General features: G+C 31.9%; 1 protein-coding gene and 1 long non-coding RNA gene across 2 annotated transcripts in view; both read left to right on the forward strand.

The window, feature by feature from the left end:
* The window catches only part of LOC143054585 (uncharacterized), a 37,467-nt gene extending 29,671 nt beyond the window's left edge, over nucleotides 1-7,796 (forward strand). The window contains exons 13-14 of the mRNA XM_076227600.1: nucleotides 4,709-4,842; nucleotides 7,644-7,796. Of these exons, the coding sequence (XP_076083715.1) occupies nucleotides 4,709-4,842; nucleotides 7,644-7,664 (155 nt within the window). The 3' untranslated portion in view covers nucleotides 7,665-7,796. The remainder of the gene's footprint in view (nucleotides 1-4,708; nucleotides 4,843-7,643) is intronic.
* An 11,825-nt stretch (nucleotides 7,797-19,621) lies between these two features.
* Nucleotides 19,622-22,481, forward strand: LOC143054586 (uncharacterized). The gene is made up of 3 exons (XR_012971744.1): nucleotides 19,622-19,708; nucleotides 21,306-21,578; nucleotides 22,325-22,481. It is a non-coding gene; the product is annotated as an uncharacterized LOC143054586 (long non-coding RNA).
* Nucleotides 22,482-22,649: the final 168 nt, after the last annotated feature.

Consider the following 22,649-nt stretch of genomic DNA (forward strand, 5'->3'; position numbering starts at 1 on the left):
CTTGACCTTATTTTCATATTTTTGGACCAAGGAACTTAAATCCAAAGACCCTAGGCCTATATCACTGATGGTTTACCAGTTAGAAACGCATATCACTTATATCAAATGCATAAGGGGAAATAACTCTCATATGGAGTCTCCGGATAACTTCAGTCCAAATGTATATCCTAATCCTGAAGAAGTAACGAGCAATTTGGTAAAATAAATTTGTCGTAATCTTTTACGGTTGCGAAGGAGTAGTGGCCACAAGAAAAACAGTGTTTGGGGAGATAACTCTTACAGCGTAAAGTATTTTGTTACGCAGTTGTAAATTTTTAAAGCGTATAAACTATACGACATCATATTCCAAATATCTAAGCGACATCTTTTGAAACATCAATACTACGCAAGAAAAAAAATTAGGCGGAAGAAAAAAAAAAATAATAATAATAATCAGAACAAATTCAATAGGTCTTTCCACGGAAAGGTGGAAAGACCTAATAATAATAATCAGAACGAATACAATAGGTCTTTCAACAGAAAGGTTGAAAGACCTAATAATCAGAACAAATACAATAGGTCTTTCACCTGAAAGGTTGAAAGACCTAATAATAATAATAATAATAATCAGAACAAACCCTACAGGTCTTTCACCTGAAAGGTTGAAAGACCTAATAATCAGAAGAAATCCAATAGGTCTTTCCACGGAAAAGTGGAAAGACCTAATAATAATAATAATCAGAACAAACCCTATAGGTCTTTCACCTGAAAGGTTGAAAGACCTAATAATCAGAACGAATTCAATAGGTCTTTCAACAGAAAGACCTAATAATAATAATAATAATTAAAAACCAATTGTTCAGAGAACAATTGTAGGTCTTTCCACTAGTAAAGATCTATTTTGATATTGAAATATTAAAAATCAGTTTAAAATGTTAGTTCCTATGGCTTTATGATGTATTTATATGAATTTAAAGCAAAGGTCAAAATCTAGAACGTCATATCAACCTATGACCTTGACCTCAATTTCAAGTTCACAAACCAAGGACCTTAAATCAAAAGACCCAAGGTCTTTAATATGTTTGGTTTATTAGTAATATCACTTTACGTGTAATTCTAAATGTAAGATGGGCAAAAACTCCCATTTATTGTCTGCGCACCCTTTCAATCAAAATATACAAGTAAGGACATGTCGCAACTAACAATTTATGAAAAATTATTTGTCGATATGTCATAAGGTATTTGAAAATAAATGAAAATAAGCCAAAATCAAAATTTAGAATATGACCTTGACCTTTGACCTTGACCTCATTTTTATTATTTTCGACCAAGGACCCCAAATCTAAAGACCCTATGTCTTTATCACTTATGGTTTACCATTTAGAAATGCATATCACTTAATTAAATGGAAAAGGGGGAATAACTCTCATATGGAGTCTCCGTAAAGCTTCGGTCCAAATGAATATCCTAATCCTGAAGATGTAACGAGCAATTTGGTAAAATAAATTTGTCGTAATCTTTAACGTTTGCGAAGGAGTAGTGGCCACAAGAAAAACAGTGTTTGGGGAGATAACTCTTACAACGTAAAGTATTTTGTTACACAGTTGTAAAGTTTTAAAGCGTATAAACTATACGATACCATATTCCAAATATCTAAGCGACATCTTTTGAAACATCAATAATACGCAAGAAAAAAAATTAGGCGGAAGAAAAAAAAAAAAAAAAATAATAATTAAAAACCAATTGTTCAGAGAACAATTGTAGGTCTTTCCACAAGTAAAGATCTATTTTGATATTGAAATATGAAAAAATCAGTTTCAAATGTTAGTTCCTATGGCTTTATGATGTATTTATATGAATTTAAAGCAAAGGTCAAAATCTAGAATGTTGTATAAACCTATGACCTTGACCTCAATTTCAAGGTCACAAACCAAGGACCTTAATTCAAAAGACCCTAGGTCTTTAATATGTTTGGTTAATGAGTAATACCACTTTACGTGTAATTCTAAATGTAAGATGGACAAAAACTCCCATTTCTTGTATGCGCACCCTTTCAACCAAAATATACAAGTAAGGACATGTCGCAACTAACAATTTTGGAAAAAATATTTGTCGATATGTCATACGGTATTTAAAAATAAGTGAAAATAAGCCAAAATCAAATTTTAGAATATGACCTTGACCTTTGACCTTGACCTGATTTTCATTTTTTTGGACTAAGGATCTCAAATCAAGAGACCCTAGGTCTCTATCACTTATGGTTTACCAGTTAGAAACGCATATCACCTATATCAAATACATAAGGGGGAATAACTCTCATATGGAGTCTCTGGATAGCTTCGGTCAAAATTAAAAATCCTAATCCTGAAGATGTAACGAGCAATTTGGTAAAATAATTTTGTCGTAATCTTTTTTACGGTTGCGAAGGAGTAGTGGCCACAAAAAAAACAGTGTTTGGGGAGATAACTCTTACAACGTTAAGTATTTTGTTACGCCATTGTCAGTATTTAAAGCGTATAAACTATATGATATCATATTCCAAATATCTAAGCGACAACTTATTAAACAACAATACTACGCAAGAACAAAAATTAGGCGGAAGAAAAAAAAAAATAATAATAATAATTAAAAACCAATTGTTCAGAGAACAATTGTAGGTCTTTCCACTAGAAAAGATCTTTTTTTTGAAATATTAAAAATCAGTTTAAAATGTTAGTTCCTATGGCTGTATGATGTATTTATATGAATTTAAAGCACAAGGACCTTAAATCAAAAGACCCAAGGTCTTTAATATGTTTGGTTTATTAGTAATATCACTTTACGCGTAATTCTAAATGTAAGATGGGCAAAAACTCCTATTTATTGTCTGCGCACCCTTTCAATCAAAATATACAAGTAAGGACATGTCGCAACTAACAATTTATGAAAAATTATTTGTCGATATGTCATACAGTCCTTGGATGGTGTAAACTTCCCACTAACACCATACACCATTACACCATACCCCATACCCCATTACACCATACACCTTGTACCATTACACCATACACGTTACACCTTTGCACCATACACCTTACACTTTACAACATACACCATTCCCCATTCTATCTACACGATCCGAAATTACCCATAATGCAATTAAATTTTAAATATTAATATTTTTATTATGTTTATGCTTACAATCCGAAAAAATGAAATAAATTTTTTTTCGTTTGCAACCAGTGAAAGGTCGTACACTATCATTCACACCATTCCCGATCGCACGTTACACAATCACACCATTCCTCATACACCATTACACCATTCCCCTTACACCATACACCATAGCACCATACACCTTACACCATTGCACCATATGCCATACACCATTACACCATACACGTTGTTTTGGGAAGTTTACACCATCCAAGGGCTGTAAGGTATTTGAAAATAAATGAAAATAAGCCAAAATCAAAATTTAGAATATGACCTTGACCTTTGACCTTGACCTCATTTTTATTATTTTCGACCAAGGACCCCAAATCTAAAGACCCTATGTCTTTATCACTTATGGTTTACCATTTAGAAATGCATATCACTTAATTTAAGGGAAAAGGGGGAATAACTCTCATATGGAGTCTCCGTAAAGCTTCGGTCCAAATGAATATCCTAATCCTGAAGATGTAACGAGCAATTTGGTAAAATAAATTTGTCGTAATCTTTAACGGTTGCGAAGGAGTAGTGGCCACAAGAAAAACAGTGTTTGGGGAGATAACTCTTACAACGTAAAGTATTTTGTTACACAGTTGTAAATTTTAAAAGCGTATAAACTATACGATACCATATTCCAAATATCTAAGCGACATCTTTTGAAACATCAATAATACGCAAGAAAAAAAATTAGGCGGAAGAAACAAAAAAAAAAAATAATAATAATAATAATAATCAGAACAAATTCAATAGGTCTTTCCACGGAAAGGTGGAAAGACCTAATAATAATCAGAACAAATTCAATAGGTCTTTCCACGGAAAGGTGGAAAGACCTAATAATAATCAGAACAAATTCAATAGGTCTTTCCACGGAAAGGTGGAAAGACCTAATAATAATAATAATAATAATAATCAGAACAAAACCTATAGGTCTTTCCACGGAAAAGTGGAAAGACCTAATAATAATAATAATCAGAACAAATTCAATAGGTCTTTCCACGGAAAGGTGGAAAGACCTAATAATAATCAGAACGAATTCATTAGGTCTTTCAACAGAAAGGTTGAAAGACCTAAATACTCAGACTCAGTCAGGAATACGCCGGTGTTAACAAATAGTCCGATCCCATGTATTTTTTAGCGCGCTTTTTTTTTTTTTTGTTGCAGTTTAGTGTTACTATTTTCCGCAATTTTCTTCTTATAGTTGATGTACTTTCCTTAGTTTAAGTTTATTATACAGATTTGTTTTTGCTAAATAACCGATTTATGATTATTGAAAAGCGGTAAACTAATGTTGCTTTTTGAATTTAAAGGCAAGTTTAAAATTCCTCTACAGCTTTCGATCACTATTATTATTTGTTCATAACATGTTTAACCTTATAGTGTACATGATACTACATGTATCAACATGTATGCATCTATTAAAGTGACTATTGCAATTTTTGAAACCATAAATCAAAATTATCGACTATTAATGTACACCTAATTAGACTTGTTCATCTTTAAACGTATAACTTATTTCAATTTGACTTTTATATTGTAGGAAGTGTTCATGTTAAAAAGGCTCTTCCTCATTTGGTTGGACATTCAAATGCAACTTTGAACTTTACTTGCATTGTTCAAGATTCGTGTTTCAATTTGGCCAATATTACTATCACCATTATATCCTTTAATGTTGTAAGTATCTCCAAAAACTTTAAATGTCAAAATTAAAACGCCAATGGAGGTTAAACATATTTGCAGTCAGCTTACCAGAGAATTTGGAAAACCTTATTTTATTTATAATATGTACTTTTGACAACAGTTAAATTTAGAAATGGTGTCTTTGATGTGTTAATGTTACATGATGGTGGCATATATAACTTATTCTGCTAGTAAGAACTTATTTATGATATTGAAATTTTTGCAGCCACCTGCTGTAACAGATTTACCAGACATATTGATTCTAGACCCACAACAACTTTCAGACAATTCCAGTTTTCACATCTTTCGTGTTGAAGATCCCTCGAATGATAATGTGTCATGTGGTCTGAGTAAAATATCTCCTTCGACAGATAGATTAACGTTAGAGATGGACGGCAATGGTAAATGGTATAAACTATTTTAAGACATTCAACTAAAAACAAAATCCAAATCATCCTCCAGTAATACAGATTTCGATACTGAGGGTGGTAAAGATTAGTATTAAACAATATTGAGCCGAATATCTCATCTTAAATGTCTAGGGTAATTACATTTTTGTCACCTGCACTTCTGCCGTTCGAACTTTGAGGTTGCACTTTGTAAATACAGCTGTTTCTCAAACCACGCCTCTTTTGGGGAGATTTAGAATATTGGTAGAAAATTAATTTTGTTTACATACTGGTTCCCAGTTATGCTCCCTGGTTTTTCATCTCATAGAGCCATAACTTGGGAATGTTACCAGTAAATATACATGTGCATATTGTTTATATTGAAATATGTGGTAACCCTTCATTCGAGGTAGGGGTAGTTAAGAAAACTAGTGATAGTTTAAACTCTGAAAAGTTCGGGGCATATAAACGTTGAAAATATGCCGCACATCCCTATATTTTGACCTTTGAAAATAATTGTAGTGCATACGAGCTTTCAATTCTAGGATAAGTTTTTTTTCAAAACTTCATAGTAAAGTGGTACAGTTTTAGCCGTAAAAGGAGTCCCTATGGAAAATTGCATTGTCAATATTTACAGACATGCAACCTTGACTGTCATCAATTTTGTCTTTAAGGATTTATAAATGTGCAGTAATAATTAAAAACAATCCACGATCCTTTATCCATGTTCAGAGAGTAGTGTTAGAAATCCGTTTAAACACTTTCAAAGGATCCATATTTCTCCTGTTGCAAGGATATGTATCTTTTGCTTCCCCACATGATCTGGTGTTCTTCCTCGTATACCAAGTATACCCAATTATGTCGTGGTCACTCACTTTATTTAAACTACTGAGAAAGATGTTTTTCTTATCATAAACATAAAATGGCACATGTGCCACCTTATGTATACAACCAATCATTGAAGTAATTGCAATTAAGACTCTTCTTTCTTCTTTTGAGTTTTGATCTGTATGCTGTTTTCAAACTAGCATTTGAATTCATGAGATATAAATTGACATTTTTAAATTGCTGTGTTCTTTTATCTTTCCTATATCGTAATTTGTTTGAATATATATATGTAGGACTCTAAAGTGCGATGGGGACGCTAAATTACGATGGTCACGCTAAAGTGCGATGGTCTACGCTAAAGTGCGTGGTTCCATACGCTAAAGTGCGATGGTCCGGGAAAATGTAGACGTAAAAACGTAGTTCGATAATGACGTTAACAGTTGTCTATACAAACTAATGATGAACATACCAGAAAATATATTAGGAATATTTGTTTAACAATTTTTACACCATATGTCCATGACTTACGAGTAATCGATTGCATTTAACCGTTCTTTGTCGGCTGAATCACAATGTTTATTTTTTTCGAGTGCTGAAAAAAGGACTTGTATCCTACAGTCGACCATTTTACTATATAAATACAAAACAGTATAGGCATACTTATCCTGCTTCTATTTGAAGCGAACGGACACATTCGAATCATTGTTTATGCGGCAGTTTACTTTGTGATCCCTGTTAAAATGCCGTCGATTTTAATGAAAAGTAACGTTGGTAAAATAGAGATACATGTTTTCATGCGTTATCTATAAATTGTCTGCTAAAACATAAGTTCGTACTGTATATTGTAAGAAACAATACGGAAAAGGAGAAAGCTCGGCGAACATTGCATTTCTCTCGCATTTAGATTTAAGCTTATGCAAATAAATGCTGCATATTCCGACAATGAACGAATAAGGGATTTTTAACTTTCAATGACAAATGTAAGGGAGGTTGTATTATTAGTGTGAACGGCAATCTACAGCAATTATCCAAATATTCAATACGCTCCGAATTGTTTAAAATTCATTTTACATGAAATATAATATTAGCAAAACATAAATTACCTTTATAGCAATTATTACTTGGTCGGACTTGTTAATTTAGAAATAAATTACTTCCGCCTACCTTTAAATTGTAAAGCCTATCACATATGTTATACCTTAACATAATCATGATAATAGCTTTTGCAAAAAGACTTTTTAAACCTCGATGTTTTAGTACTTCGAATCTTACCCTTTGGACCATCACACTTTAGCCTGATACACCATCGTACTTTCGCGAACAAACAACCCACGCACTTTAGAGTGCCGGAGACCCCATCGTACCTTACCGTAGACAATCGCACTTTAGCGTGACCATCGCACTTTAGAGTACCATCGCACTTTAGAGTCTTACAAATATATATCATGTATATAGTGTCTTTGATTAGGTTACCATTATTATTTTGATAATAGACTATGTTCTTGTAAAGTGCTGTGTACGTTGCTACTTTCTTCAATTTAACTACATGTATTAAATACATCTATTTTTATTCCACAGAGGCTTTTTTACGTGTATTAAACCATAGTACAAGTAATACAACACTGGAATATGAACTAGAAATATATTGTGACGATGGAACAGATGTAACTATTATCAAATTAATCGTCCATTTTAGTTCAAAGAAAAACAGTGAAAGTGCAGAATTCAAAATTATTTACGTTGCTGGTTCCATAGGCGGGCTGCTACTTATTGTTATTATTATAGTTGTTTTGTATTATTATTTTTCGAAACGACAAAAGACTCTAATTACGTCAAAAAGTTCAAACGACAGTAAAAGCAATAGTTTGTATACATCTATAATATATGACAATGCTACTGTTAATCCATATGATAACATTGAACAAATTGGAAACAAACAAATACCAACAGATCATTTTGAAATGTCTAAACCAGATCCCAACATTTATGAAAATACCAAAATATTCATCTGAAATGTCATAAAAAAGTAACGCCAAACGTTGTAGGCTGTTGATACATTTCATTGGCTATAATGTATTCTTACTATTTTAATGTTTACGTCGTATGCGCGTCTGGCTGTAAATGTTTAATGACAATTAATAAAATAATAATAATATATAATACCTACCAGTGTTGATGAACTGAAGGTAAAACCAAGGTGCAGATTGAAAATATCTGCAAATTTCAGTACTTTTTTCAGAAAACAAGTTTATTTTTATTTCAGGCATATTAACATAATTAATGAAAATAATCAAAGACTTTCGCATATTCAATTTTAAGTTGTTTTTTGGAACACACTTTTTGCAATAACTTTTTTCTTGTGTATGCATTAAAAATAAGTTGAATTTTATAATTGTGTTTCCTGCATACGAAAACATGCAATAACAATATGTACAACTATCATCTATTAGATTTAGTAACTCTTATCAATATACTGTTTACAGATGGGTGCAGTCCTAACCTGTACAGCAAGTCAACTTGATAACCAGTCATTTGGGCTGGTCAAAGTTAACCTGTGACCGGATTTAGGACTGCTCTGACCAGTCCTAGGACCAAAATCTAGTTAACTTGAAAAGCGGACTGTTTTTATGTCTGCCAAAAAGTTAACTTCGAAACAGGTTCGCTATTGATATAAGTTAACTTCGAACCAGTCCTGCCATAAAGTTAACATAAGTTAACTTCGAAACCAGTCCTGCCATAAAGTTAACATAAGTTAACTTCGAGACCAGTCCTGCCACAAAGTTAACATAAGTTAACTTTTGCTTTGACAAATCCGATCGAAACCAGACCTGTTCCCAAGTTAACTTTTGACTGGTCTGCTCAACACTAAGTTAACTTGTAACCAGGACCGCTCTACATCGATTTTTTAAAAATGTTTTTTAATATCTTTGTTTCGTAGTATAAACATAGAAAATAAAGTAAAACTAATACTTCCGTTATATAAACAGGATTTAATACAAATATTTGAAAATAAAGTACGCATAAAACGTTGCTTGTAACACAAATTTATCTGTGATCTGCCAATCTATAAATTAAAAAACGATCTTGGTTACAATGATAACGGGCACGGAATATATATTCCAATACCTATCAAATTCAACCATATTTGCACTTTATTTATATGTAAATCTATGAAAGGAAGTATTTTAGAGGAAAGCATCATTTTAACACATGACTACAAATTTTTGTTCGCATAAATTTAGGGTGCCATCATGTCCTCCTTTTATTCAAAATATTGATGCGTAAAAAAAATTTAGTTACGTTTTGAAACCTCATGCTGACTTGTACAACAAAATTATTTGACCGTGTAGACCAAAACTGACCCTGTGTGCACTTTTATTTATAAATCTATATACCTGTATAGTAAATCAGCCATATTTTTTCAAATTTTTGTTCGCATAAATTTAGGGTACCAGCATGTCCTCCTTTTATTCAAAATTTTGATACGTAACAAAATTTCAGAAGTTTTGATACCTCATACTGACTTGTACAACAAAATTATTTGACTGCATCAACTAAAACTGACCATATGTGCACTTTAATTTGTAAATCTATATACCAGCATAGTAAATCAGCCATATTTTTTATGTCAGAATTCAAAGTATATTACAATGGACAGCAATATTGCTATACAATAACAACAATTTTTTGTTTGCATAAATTTAGAGTCCTCCTTTTATTCAAAATATTGATGCGTAAAAAAATTTAGTTACGTTTTGATACCTCATGCTGACTTGTACAACAAAATTATTTGACCGCGTTGACCAAAACTGACCATGTGTGCACTTTTATTTATAAATCTATATACCTGCATAGTAAATCAGCCATATTTTTTCAAATTTTTGTTCGCATAAATTTAGGGTACCAGCATGTCCTCCTTTTATTCAAAATTTTGATACGTAACAAAGTAGTAGTTTTAAATCTATATACCAGCATAGTAAATCAGCCATATTTGTTATGTCAGGATTCAATGTATATTACAATGGACAGCAATATTGCTATACAATAACAACAATTTTTTGTTTGCATAAATTTAGAGTGCCAGCATATGTCCTCCTTTTATTCAAAATATTGATACGTTACAAAATTTCAGTAGTTTTGATACCTCATGCTGACTTGTACAACAAAATTATTTGACCGTGTTGACCAAAACTGACCCTGTGTGCACTTTTATTTATAAATCTATATACCTGTATAGTAAATCAGCCATATTTTTTCAAATTTTTGTTCGCATAAATTTAGGGTACCAGCATGTCCTCCTTTTATTCAAAATTTTGATACGTAACAAAATTTCAGAAGTTTTGATACCTCATACTGACTTGTACAACAAAATTATTTGACTTCATCAACTAAAACTGACCATATGTGCACTTTAATTTGTAAATCTATATACCAGCATAGTAAATCAGCCATATTTTTTATGTCAGGATTCAAAGTATATTACAATGGACAGCAATATTGCTATACAATAACAACAATTTTTTGTTTGCATAAATTTAGAGTCCTCCTTTTATTCAAAATATTGATACGTTACAAAATTTCAGTACTTTTGATACCTCATGCTGACTTGTACAACAAAATTATTTGACCGCGTTCACCAAAACTGACCATGTGTGCACTTTTATTTATAAATCTATATACCTGCATAGTAAATCAGCCATATTTGTTATGTCAGGATTCAATGTATATTACAATGGACAGTAATATTGCTATACAATAACAACAATTTTTTGGTTGCATAAATTTAGGGTGCCAGCATATGTCCTCCTTTTATTCAAAATATTGATACGTTACAAAATTTCAGTAGTTTTGATACCTCATGCTGACTTGTACAACAAAATTATTTGACCGCGTTGACCAAAACTGACCATGTGTGCACTTTTATTTATAAATTTATATACTCGCATAGTAAATCAGCCATATTTTTTCAAATTTTTGTTCGCATAAATTTAAGGTACCAGCATGTCCTCCTTTTATTCAAAATTTTGATACGTAACACAGTAGTTTTGATACCTCATACTGACTTGTACAACACAATTATTTGACAGTGTTGACCAAAACTGACCATGTGTGCACTTTTTTTTATAAATCTATATACCCGTATAATAAATCAGCCATATTTTTTTCAAATTTTTGTTCGCATAAATTTAGGGTGCCAGCATGTCCTCCTTTTATTCAAAATTTTGATACGTAACAAAATTTCAGTAGTTTTAATACCTCATATTGACTTGTACAACCAAATTATTTGACTGCATCAACTAAAACTGACCATATGTGCACTTTAATTTGTAAATCTATATACCAGCATAGTAAATGAGCCATATTTATTATGTCAGGATTCAATGTATATTACAATGGACAGCAATATTGCTATACAATAACAACAATTTTTTGTTTGCATAAATTTAGGGTGCCAGCATATTGTCCTCCTTTTATTCAAAATATTGATACGTAACAAAATTTCAGTAGTTTTGATACCTCATATTGACTTGTACAACAAAATTATTTGACTGCATCAACTAAAACTGACCATATGTGCACTTTAATTTGTAAATCTATATACCAGCATAGTTATTCAGCCATATTTTTTATGTCAGGATTCAATGTATAATACAATTGACAGCAATATTGTAATACAATAACAACAAATTTTTGTTTGCATTAATTTTGGATGTCAGCATGTCCTCCTTTTATTCAAAATATTGATATGTATCAAAATTACTGTGTTTTGATACCTCATGCTGACTTGTACAACAAAATATTTTGACCGCTTCCACCAAAACTGACCATATGTGCACTTAAATTTGTAAATCTATATACCATATATACCCGCATAGTAATTCAGCCATATTTTTTATGTCAGGATTCAATGTATAATACAATGGATTGCAATATATTGCAATACAATAACAACAAATTTTTGTCTCGCATAAATTTAGGGTGCCAGCATGTCCTCCTTTTATTCAAAATATTGATACGTAACAAAATTTCAGTAGTTTTGATACCTCATGCTGACTTGTACAACAAAATTATTTGATCGCATTGACCAAAACTGACTATATGTGCACTTTAATTTGTAAATCTATATACCATGTATAACCGCATAGTAAATAAGCCATATTTTTTATGTCAGGATTCAATGTATAATACAATGGACAGCAATATTGTAATACAATAACAACAAATTTTTGTTCGCATAAATTAAGGGTGTGCTGCATGTCATCCTTTTATTCAAAATATTAATATGTAACAAAATTACAGTAGTTTTGATACCTCATGCTGACTTGTCGAACAAAATTATTTGACCGCATCAACTTAAACTGACCATATGTGCACTTTAATTTGTTAATCTATATACCCGCATAGTAAATCAGCCATATTTTTTATGTCAGGATTCAATGTATAATACAATGGACAGCAATATTGCAATACAATAACAACAAATTTTTGTTCGCATAAATTTAGGGTGCCAACATGTCCTCCTTTAATTCAAAATATTGATACGTAACAAAATTTCAGTAGTTTTGATACCTCATGTTGACCATGCTGACTTGTACAACAAAAATTTTTGACCGCATCAACTAAAACTGACCATATGTACACTTTAATTTGTAAAGTTATATACCTGTATAGTAAATCAGCCATATTTTTTGTGTTAGGATTCAATGTACAATACAATGGACAGCAATATTGCAATATAATAACAACAAATTTTTGTTTGCATTAATTTTGGATGTCAGCATGTCCTCCTTTTATTCAAAATATTAATATGTATCAAAATTACTGTGTTTTGATACCTCATGCTGACTTGTACAACAAAATATTTTGACCGCTTCCACCAAAACTGACCATATGTGCACTTAAATTTGTAAATCTATATACCATATATACCCGCATAGTAATTCAGCCATATTTTTTATGTCAGGATTCAATGTATAATACAATGGATTGCAATATATTGCAATACAATAACAACAAATTTTTGTCTCGCATAAATTTAGGGTGCCAGCATGTCCTCCTTTTATTCAAAATATTGATACGTAACAAAATTTCAGTAGTTTTGATACCTCATGCTGACTTGTACAACAAAATTATTTGACCGCATTGACCAAAACTGACTATATGTGCACTTTAATTTGAAAATCTATATACCATGTATAACCGCATAGTAAATAAGCCATATTTTTTATGTCAGGATTCAATGTATAATACAATGGACAGTAATATTGCAATATAATAACAACAAATTTTTGTTTGCATTAATTTTGGATGTCAGCATGTCCTCCTTTTATTCAAAATATTGATACATAACAAAATTTCAGTAGATTTGATACCTCATGCTGACTTATATAACAAAATTATTTGACTGCATCGACCAAAAACTGACCTGCATACAGTACTCGCAAGGACATACTGAGAGACATGACCGACACAGTCTTCGCCCGACATGGGGTTACCGACACAGTGGCCGACACAGTGCCCGACGTGTCAGGTTAATTAATCTACCTAACACCTGCGGTGATTGACCTCTTCACACAACTATTCAAAGTCATAAACGACACCTGATTTTACGTATGGACAGTGATCAGTTCTTATCAGTTATTTTACCTGTAGCTGCATCTCGATAAGATATTTATAGAAATGTATTCATGGTGTATTTTTGATTTGTATTAATTTATTTTTTAGGTTGAATGACAGATTTTACAATCAGTTTCTTTTTTTGTTGATTACCTTTAAAATTTCGTCATAATTATGAAAAGCCTTCGATTACGCTATTCAAAACTGACGAATTACTCTCGTGAAACCACGTGTCGTGTGATTTAATGGGAATAATATTTTATATGTAAATATTTCTTTTCGATTTTAAACTTTTCCCCGAGTACCTTTTTTTCTTTTAAATGAATGAAGATTACGATGTTCTAAAATATAACTGACCGATGTTTTTCATTGGTGTTTGTTGTTTTGTTTATTATCATAAAGCAATATTTGGTGTATATCCTTTTGTTTGATTTAATGTTAATCAATACGCATGTACGAAAAGGCAGCAGACGATTTGTGTAGACTGTGTACGACCACGTGTAGTGTGATTTTAAAATAGGAAGTTAATTCTTGTGTATTTATTTGCCACAAAAAAACTGAGGTAGACAGTTCGTTTGTTTATGTGTTACATATTTGTTTTTCGTTCATTTTTTTACATAAATAAGGCCGTTAGTTTTCTCATTTAAATTGTTTTACATTGTCTTATCGGGGCCTTTTATAGCTGACTATGCGGTATGGGCATTGCTCATTGTTGTAAGCTGTACGGTGACCTATAGTTGTTAATGTCTATGTCATTTTGGTCTTTTGTGGATAGTTGTCTCATTGGCAATCATACCACATCTTCCTTTTTATTGTTCAAGTAGCAAATAACATAAATTTATAATCCGAAAGACGAGATCGTGTGTCTGTTTGGTTTTATATTATGTAATAAACCACAGGTACTCTGGTGGGCAGTTGATATAATTATTTTTATCTTTCTTGTTCATTCGTAAAATAAAAGGTATTACTGGAATCATAAAAAAGCGGACCGTAGGTCTGGTCCACCGTAGACGAAGTTAACTTGCTGGTCTGCTTAAAAATTCTCAAGTTAACTTAAAAAGCAGTCAACAAGTTAACTCTAAGTTAACTTTTGTCAAGGTTAGGACCGCACCCATCTGTAAGTGAGGGTAATGATTAGAAAGGAATCAAATCCTTTCCAAATATTTAACGATATTCTATAGTTTTATGTGTTTGTTTTTTCCCCCTTTTTCGTCTAGATTTATTTACTTCCGTTTTTCGATAAAAAGCTGTCTAGCAATTTGCATGATATTAGTTTAATTGAATTTCAACAAGATATGCACGTAACCTCGAAGAATTTTGATCTGTCAATGATTGAACTTGTATCCCCGACCGCAATTCCCTTCGGCATGGTTGACGAATTTGGATTTTTAAGTTTCAGCAAGCGAAAATAGACCTGGGGTATCTGTGCATGCAATCGCAAAAAGATATATCATAAGATGGCATTTGTTCATAAAAAAGAGGCAAAAAAAGGAAAAGGAAAATTCAAACTTCAAAGTCGAACAAAAAACTGATAACGGCACGACAAAAAACGAAAAAAAACATTGTGACATACAACAGTTTAAAAGAGAAATTTTTGAAAACGGCTTTGAACTAGAAAATAAATGTACCATAAAACACAATCCGTCAACGAATGAGGTCGCTGGAGGACTCACAAATGTGTATACAGACATAAATGATCATAACAGTTTGTATAAAAGTGAAAAATCAAAAGTGACGCCTAACAATCATGCATCTCAAAATCATTCCGAATTCCGATAGCAAAAAAAATATTTGGAAGACTCCGTATGCATTCTATTAGTATTTTATTGTCATCATATAACAAAATAATGATCGCATGTTGCTAGTATAACTAGACTTGCAATTGCTTTACATAAATCCATCTCTAAGTTAGTGTTTCAGTGGTTTTGTATTACAAAAATAAAATTGAGAATGGAAATGGGGAATGTGTCAAAGAGACAACAACCCGACCATAGAACAGACAACAGTAGAAGGTCACAAAAAGGTCTTCAATGCAGCGAGAAATTCTCGCACTCGGAGGCGTCCTTCAGCTGGCCGCTAAACACATATATATATATATACTAGTTCAGTGATAATGAACGCCATACTAAACTCCAAACTGTACACAAGAAACTACTTATTAAAAATAATGCAAGACAAACAAAGGCCAGAGGATCCCAACTTGGGACAAGCGCAAAAATGTTGCGGGGTTAAACATGTTTTTGAGATCTCAACCCTCCCCCTATACATCTAGCCAAAGTAGAAAAGTAAACGCATAACAATACGCACGCTAAAAAATTCAGTTCAAGAGAAGTCCGAGTCAGATGTCAGAAGATGTAACCAAATAAAATAGACAAAATGACAATAATACATAAATAACAACAGACTACTAGCAGTTAACTGACATGCCAGCTCCAGACTTCAATTAAACTGATTGAAAGATTATGTCTTCATCCTATGAATATCAGGCACAATCCTTCCGGTTAGGGGTTTAGTATCATACAATCATAACATATATGAGAAGAACATAACCCGAGTCATGCCAACAACTGGTTTTAAAATAAATGTGTTTAGTTCCGATGCAAAGACCCTATAAGTGAATCAATATCAACGCCAAAATATGCAATATGTATTGATCTGACATCAGTATCGTAACTATATCCATTCTTAATGAGTCTATTTAAAGGTTTTGTTAGCTTTTGAGGTGAATACTGACATTTTTTATGCTTTACAAAGAATATTTCCATAAAAAATTGGATGTACGTGATACATCTGAACGTAACAGAAGTCTGCATGTATATGCTAATGCCAAATGTATATAATGACAAATGTTATAAACATCAGTTATAAATGTTTTTAAAAATGTGGAAATGCAAGCTACCAAAGTGAGAAACAGACATTATCTAATTGTAAACAGATGCTGATTTGCTAAAATTGAATATATATCATAATTATGAAGTTTTTTTCACATATTTTTATTTTCCCTTCCGAATATGATTTGTTCAATAAAAACAGGGACCCCTCTATCAGTTGTCTTTGACTTCTTAGGTTTTATTTTTAAATGTTAAACGATGTACCCGTATTTATTAAATTTTCCCTATTATGTCTTTTTGATCACACATCATTGTCCATATAATATAATTTCAAAAAACATAAGGAAATGCCTGTTCCTAGTCAGAAATATGACAGTTGCTATCCATACGTTTTATATGTTGATGGGTTTAGGCTTTTGATTTTGCCTGTTGCTTAGGTACTTTCCGTTTTCAATAGTACTTTCTTAATTGATGAGATTTCAAAATTTTACAAACATAAGAAAACAATATAGGTCACCGATTGGCTTTCAACATTGAGAAACCATTAGTAATCGTACAGACAACTATGAAAGACCCAAACATAATATAATGATGCAATGTATGAGAGAAAATAAATGGCTAATTTATGAAGTAAAGCTAACGAAAAACAAATACTATATAGTATGGTAGACATAAACGATCTATAATTACTATAATACATTGCCTTGAACTGGGACAAGCAAACACAGAATGTGTTGGGTTACATTTGTACACATGTGTGTGCGCTTGTCATTCATCAACACATAATCAAATTGTAAACATCGGTTGCAGATGGCTAAACACATATACATTAGATTACATCAATACAATATACAAAAACCACCGATATAGGAATATTCACGGCAATTAAAAACTAGTTCAAACCAATTACAACTAATAAATAAATGATGTTTACTATTATCTCATATTAGTTACTTGGGTCCAAATATTGTCGTCGTATTTAAAGACTGATAAAGACTAATGTGGTTGGGGGGGGGGGATTTATTCGCCATTGTATGTCTGTCTATTAACGTAAAGCTTTTTTTTATAACAGTGACAAAACATTTCAAATTCCTGGTAATCAGACGTCGTGTATTTCTTTGAAATCCAAATACATGTATTTTCTTGGATAACCTCCGTTAATATTTATATTTTGTAATGATATCAAAGCGTATTTCTTACCAATGATGTACGCAATTTATCTAATTCTGAAATGAGATCTCCTTGAAATGTGAGTTAAACAAACAACGTACAAAAGTGATCATAAACTAAAGTTCATTGGTATAGGTTCTAACACAATAAAGGGGGATATAAACAGAACGAAACCAGTTTCTCCAACAAGACTCTCGTCGCCTTCTTTGCCACCTCAAAAGCGAATTAACCCAAAGCATACGTATATAACTCTAAACAAATCATAAGCAAAAATAAATACGTATTTGAAAAGCAAGACAACAGAGGTGTAAACTAAAAAAAAATGGTTTGTTGAACCAAGTTACACATGTACCTTCCTGGCGCAGATAGGTCATTCGCTTCGAGTCAGACGCACATGTTTTTACACTGTCGCTTATAACATGTATTTTTATTTTACGTATTGATCTTTTCCTCAATATTGACGCAGATGGACGACTTTACACGAAAATCTATGATAAACATGACGATTTCAACTTATATTCTCATTTCTCAGCAGTAACATATCCTCTGCCCCTTCGTTTGGTGTTTACATATCTCAATTGATACGTTTGTCTTGTGCTTGTTCACACTATACGGACTTCATATACAGGAGTGTGTTCCTTACGCAGAAACTGCTCCAACAAAGTTATGAGTAGGACAGATTAAAATTAACACTCCGTAAATTTGATGGACACCATCACGAATTGGTAGATCCATACGATGTGTCTTTGACCAAACTAGCTAAGGACATTCTTCCCACATGGTATAATGTGGTTTATCATTGCGTCGTATAATCTTTTAATTACCGAACGTGACTGTTTTGCTGAGTGCGCATTACTATAAGACGGTACTTTTCTATCCTAAATTCATGTACAATGTATTTGGTTTTGATGTTATATTTTTTATTCTCATCGGATATTGTCTAATGCTAAGTCCGTTTCTGTATGTGTTACATTTTAATGTTGTGTCGTTGTTCTTCTCTTATATTTAATGAATTTCCCTCAGTTTTATTTTGTTACCCCGATTTTGTTTTTTGTCCATCGATTTACGAGTTTTGAACAGCGGTATAATACTGTTGCCTTTATTTACGTAACTATATATTTAACGGGATTCCATGTTTTTGATTTTTTAGATCGCCCAAAAAATTATCAACTTTGGTGTATAATACAAATATTTTGTGTTCACCATGTCCCTAACTTCCTCCGAAAACTATTTTGTCACAGCTTTTTTCAAGTACAACGGAACAGAATCACTTCATCTTTGGCGAAAAGTCCGGCAGTAATGCATTGCAACGTACTGTTTGAATCTGTGAGATATCTACATGGGTTTTACCTACATAATTACCGATACTTTGATATTTTCATTCAGTTATTAACCACACAATAGTTCGTCACACGTTTCTCGAAAATCCTTGCACTTGATTACGTTATATATTGACAAACAGCTTTGTAGCAATGTGTTGTAAAAAGTAAAATAAAAGAATAACTGAACTCCAAGGAAAATTCAAAACGGTAAATCCCTAATAAAATGACAAAATCAAAAGCTCACACATAAAACGAATGGATAACAACTGTCATATTCCTGACTTGGTAAAGACATTTTCATGAATAGCAAATGATGGATTAAACCTGGTTTTAACATGTGGGTGCTTATTTTGATCTGTCTAACAACTACATTCTTGTCGATGACAATTCTGAATGACGACTAGTGCTAAACTAAGCACGACAATGCATACATTCTTGTTTTGTATCGATTACGTTTTTTAATGCGTACAAATTCAGTCATGTACGTAAAATATTGCATTGATATGTATAAAATTTCAATTAACCTTACGATAATATTCTTTTGAATGTGTTTACCAAATAAGCGTGACGTGTCTTTAGTTTAAGGTCAATGTTCTAATTAAGTTCCTTCTTCCGGATTTCATATTAGCGAATATAATGAAGAATGTTAAATTTTTTAATCTCGTCCTGACGACCTTATTTATATTGTGTGCTGCAGTCGCAGGTTAGTCATTACTTACATAAAATAAATAATGTTTTACAAGTATATACATTGACGTCTTTTGTAGGCATATTGTCGAAATACTATTATATATTTAATAAGGAGCGAATGTTCGCTTTATTCCCTGAACTACATTTTGAAAGGCGATTTTTAAATCTATATACTGCGTACATCTATGGCATTTGATTCTGTGAATAATCTATGCCATAGATGCACACTGAAATAATTTCCAAAGTTTAATCTTATAATAAGACATTGGAATGAATACTTACAGTTCAGTAATTTGAACCTTAGATTGAATTTAAAATTGAGATTAGAAGAAAATTATCGCTCGGTTTATCTAATAGGAAAATGCTTGTATATGATATACTTGTATCAGTAAGGCTCCGTGGATAGAATAAACATGATTACTGTATTTATGTTTTATGTCCATCGTTTATGTTACATGAATTTTAACCTTGCTGATTACTCAACACTGTGAGTCAGAATGGTATGTGCTTGCACAAAAAATACACAGAAAGGCACGTCTTTCTACCCGGAGACAGCTTAAATTTTGTTGAAAATGTAAGATATTTTTACCATCTTTTGTTTAAGACACATTAAGATAAGCAACAGGAACCGATGCATTCACGTTGGGAAAATGATATACGTAGGTAAGGGTTTCCCCTGTCATCAACGTACTCATATTAACACAAACATCTTAAAGAACGTTTATCAGGAAATAATTAAGGATACTTATAAAAAAATCAACAATTAAATATAATTTGCATATTTTAATAAAAAAAACAGATTTTTTACTTCGTTAGCAAATAAGGAAGAAATAGTTGTTGTTATCTAGCAAGTGATCTTTACCTGTAAAAATACATGATTTATGTTAATGATACACGCAATAAACATGAGAAAGAACATTGAGTGAAATTCAAATCCCTTGGGTTAGCTGTCTAAACAATTATACAGGTTTACTTTAATCACAAAAAAAAGTAACTCAATATATGGTTCTTTATTATTATTTTGTTTTTGTTTTGTTACATTGATCAGTTTCTTCTTATTCGATTTATGAAACTCAAACATCGGTAAACTTCAGTCGTCTTCATTTACGATTTACATGAATATAGTACTTCGTATTTCTACAACTTTGGGGCCCTTTTAAAGCAGGAAATTTGACATTAATTCAAATGTTAAACGTATACTGGTTTATATGTTCGGGAAATAGTTATCAAAAGTACCAGGATTGTAATTTAGTACGCCAGACGCGCCTTTGGTCTACATAAGACTCATCAGTGACGCTCATATCAAAATATTTATAAAGCCAAACAAGTACAAAGTTGAAGAGCATTGAGGATCCAAAATTCCAAAACGTTGTGCCAAATACGGGAAAAACAGTATTAATTAGAATAAAAGTACTTCAATGAAATTTCAAAACGGAGGTCCCTTATCAAATATCAAAATAAAAAGTTCAGACACATTAAACGAATTAAAAACAAATGTCATTTTCACTATCATATATCAAATATGTTATTTCAAAATTAAAAATGCAAGACATGCATATCGATATTAATGCTAATTTAGCCAAAGCTATGGGATAATCATTTTATTTCAGACAGTGATACTCGAGTGACATATGCGGTCAATGGTACTGACATTCTGAATTGTACGTCTGATAAACAGTCGAAGATATATATTGACTCATTCGATTTTAACTCATCATTGTGCAACATTACTGATACAGCAGTTATACGGCACTTCAGAAATATATGCAATGGTAAAACCGTGTGTGGATTTAGTACTATGAATGAAATCAGAGACCTTAACATTTCATGTTCTATAAATGGGACGGACAGTAATCTACCTGACGTTAACTATCACTGTGTTCGTAAGTATAATTTGTAAAGATTGTACTACGATAGTAGACCTAAGTTATTAAAAAAAACCATCTCACATATGTTGTCTGCTGAAAGGCAGAGTTAAATTTTGTTAACAATAATTCATGTACAGCAACTTAGTAAATTGCAATTATGTCTTATTAGATATTTGAACATTTTAATGTATATCTAAAACAATGTGGTGGCTACCTGCATATTGTAAACTGCTTAAGCCTCATTTTTTTTTAAAGACAAACATGTTTACCAAAAGTTAAGCTAACCTGTATCGGCAAGTGAAGCTTTTTATGTTTGTTTGACGACTGCTGATACTAGTATTTTATATCTCAATATTTTGAAGAAAAGATAAAACCGATTGCAGACTTTGTAAAAAAAAATCTTACAAATTCTTTTATACTTGATGCAACCAACACACATTGTCGCTTATGCATTTTCTAGTTTCCAATTGATTTAAATTCTGTTAAAAATACTTTGAATATATATTCGAATAAAAGTGAATAGTTATAAAAACAAAAGTCATAATATATACATTTCCCATTTTCTTTCTTAATTTTATGGTTTCAAAATATAAGTTCTCATGCATCGTAATGTTTTGAAAATCGATATATGATGAATAATGTAATCTGAATTTACTTTCGCTCTTCCTTTTTTTTTGCCAGTGTGTGAGTGTATATTTTCTGGAAATAAGTAAATGCTGCATAAAATCTTTTTACTTTTCGTGTGCAATTGTTTTGTTTAGGTAATGGCATGTGGTCAAATTGGAGTGACTATTCCATTTGTTCTGTCACGTGTGGTGGAGGTATACAAACCAGGTCCAGAATGTGTTCCAATCCAGCTCCAAATGAAAATGGTCGGAACTGTTCTGGAAACAATGTAGACGAACGAAATTGTAACACACTAAACTGCTCTAGTAAGTCTCGATACGTTGTTACAGATATGCTACATTTACACTAAACGTTAGATACAGTTTCGGACATGCATCATTTAGTTCACACCTTTACCAATTTTAGAAGAAAACAAACTACTGTTTTGTAACTGATCAGTGTTAAAGTTTTTAGTTAGTT

Source organism: Mytilus galloprovincialis, chromosome 12 (genome assembly GCF_965363235.1).
Source record: "Mytilus galloprovincialis chromosome 12, xbMytGall1.hap1.1, whole genome shotgun sequence".
NCBI lineage: Eukaryota > Metazoa > Mollusca > Bivalvia > Mytilida > Mytilidae > Mytilus > Mytilus galloprovincialis.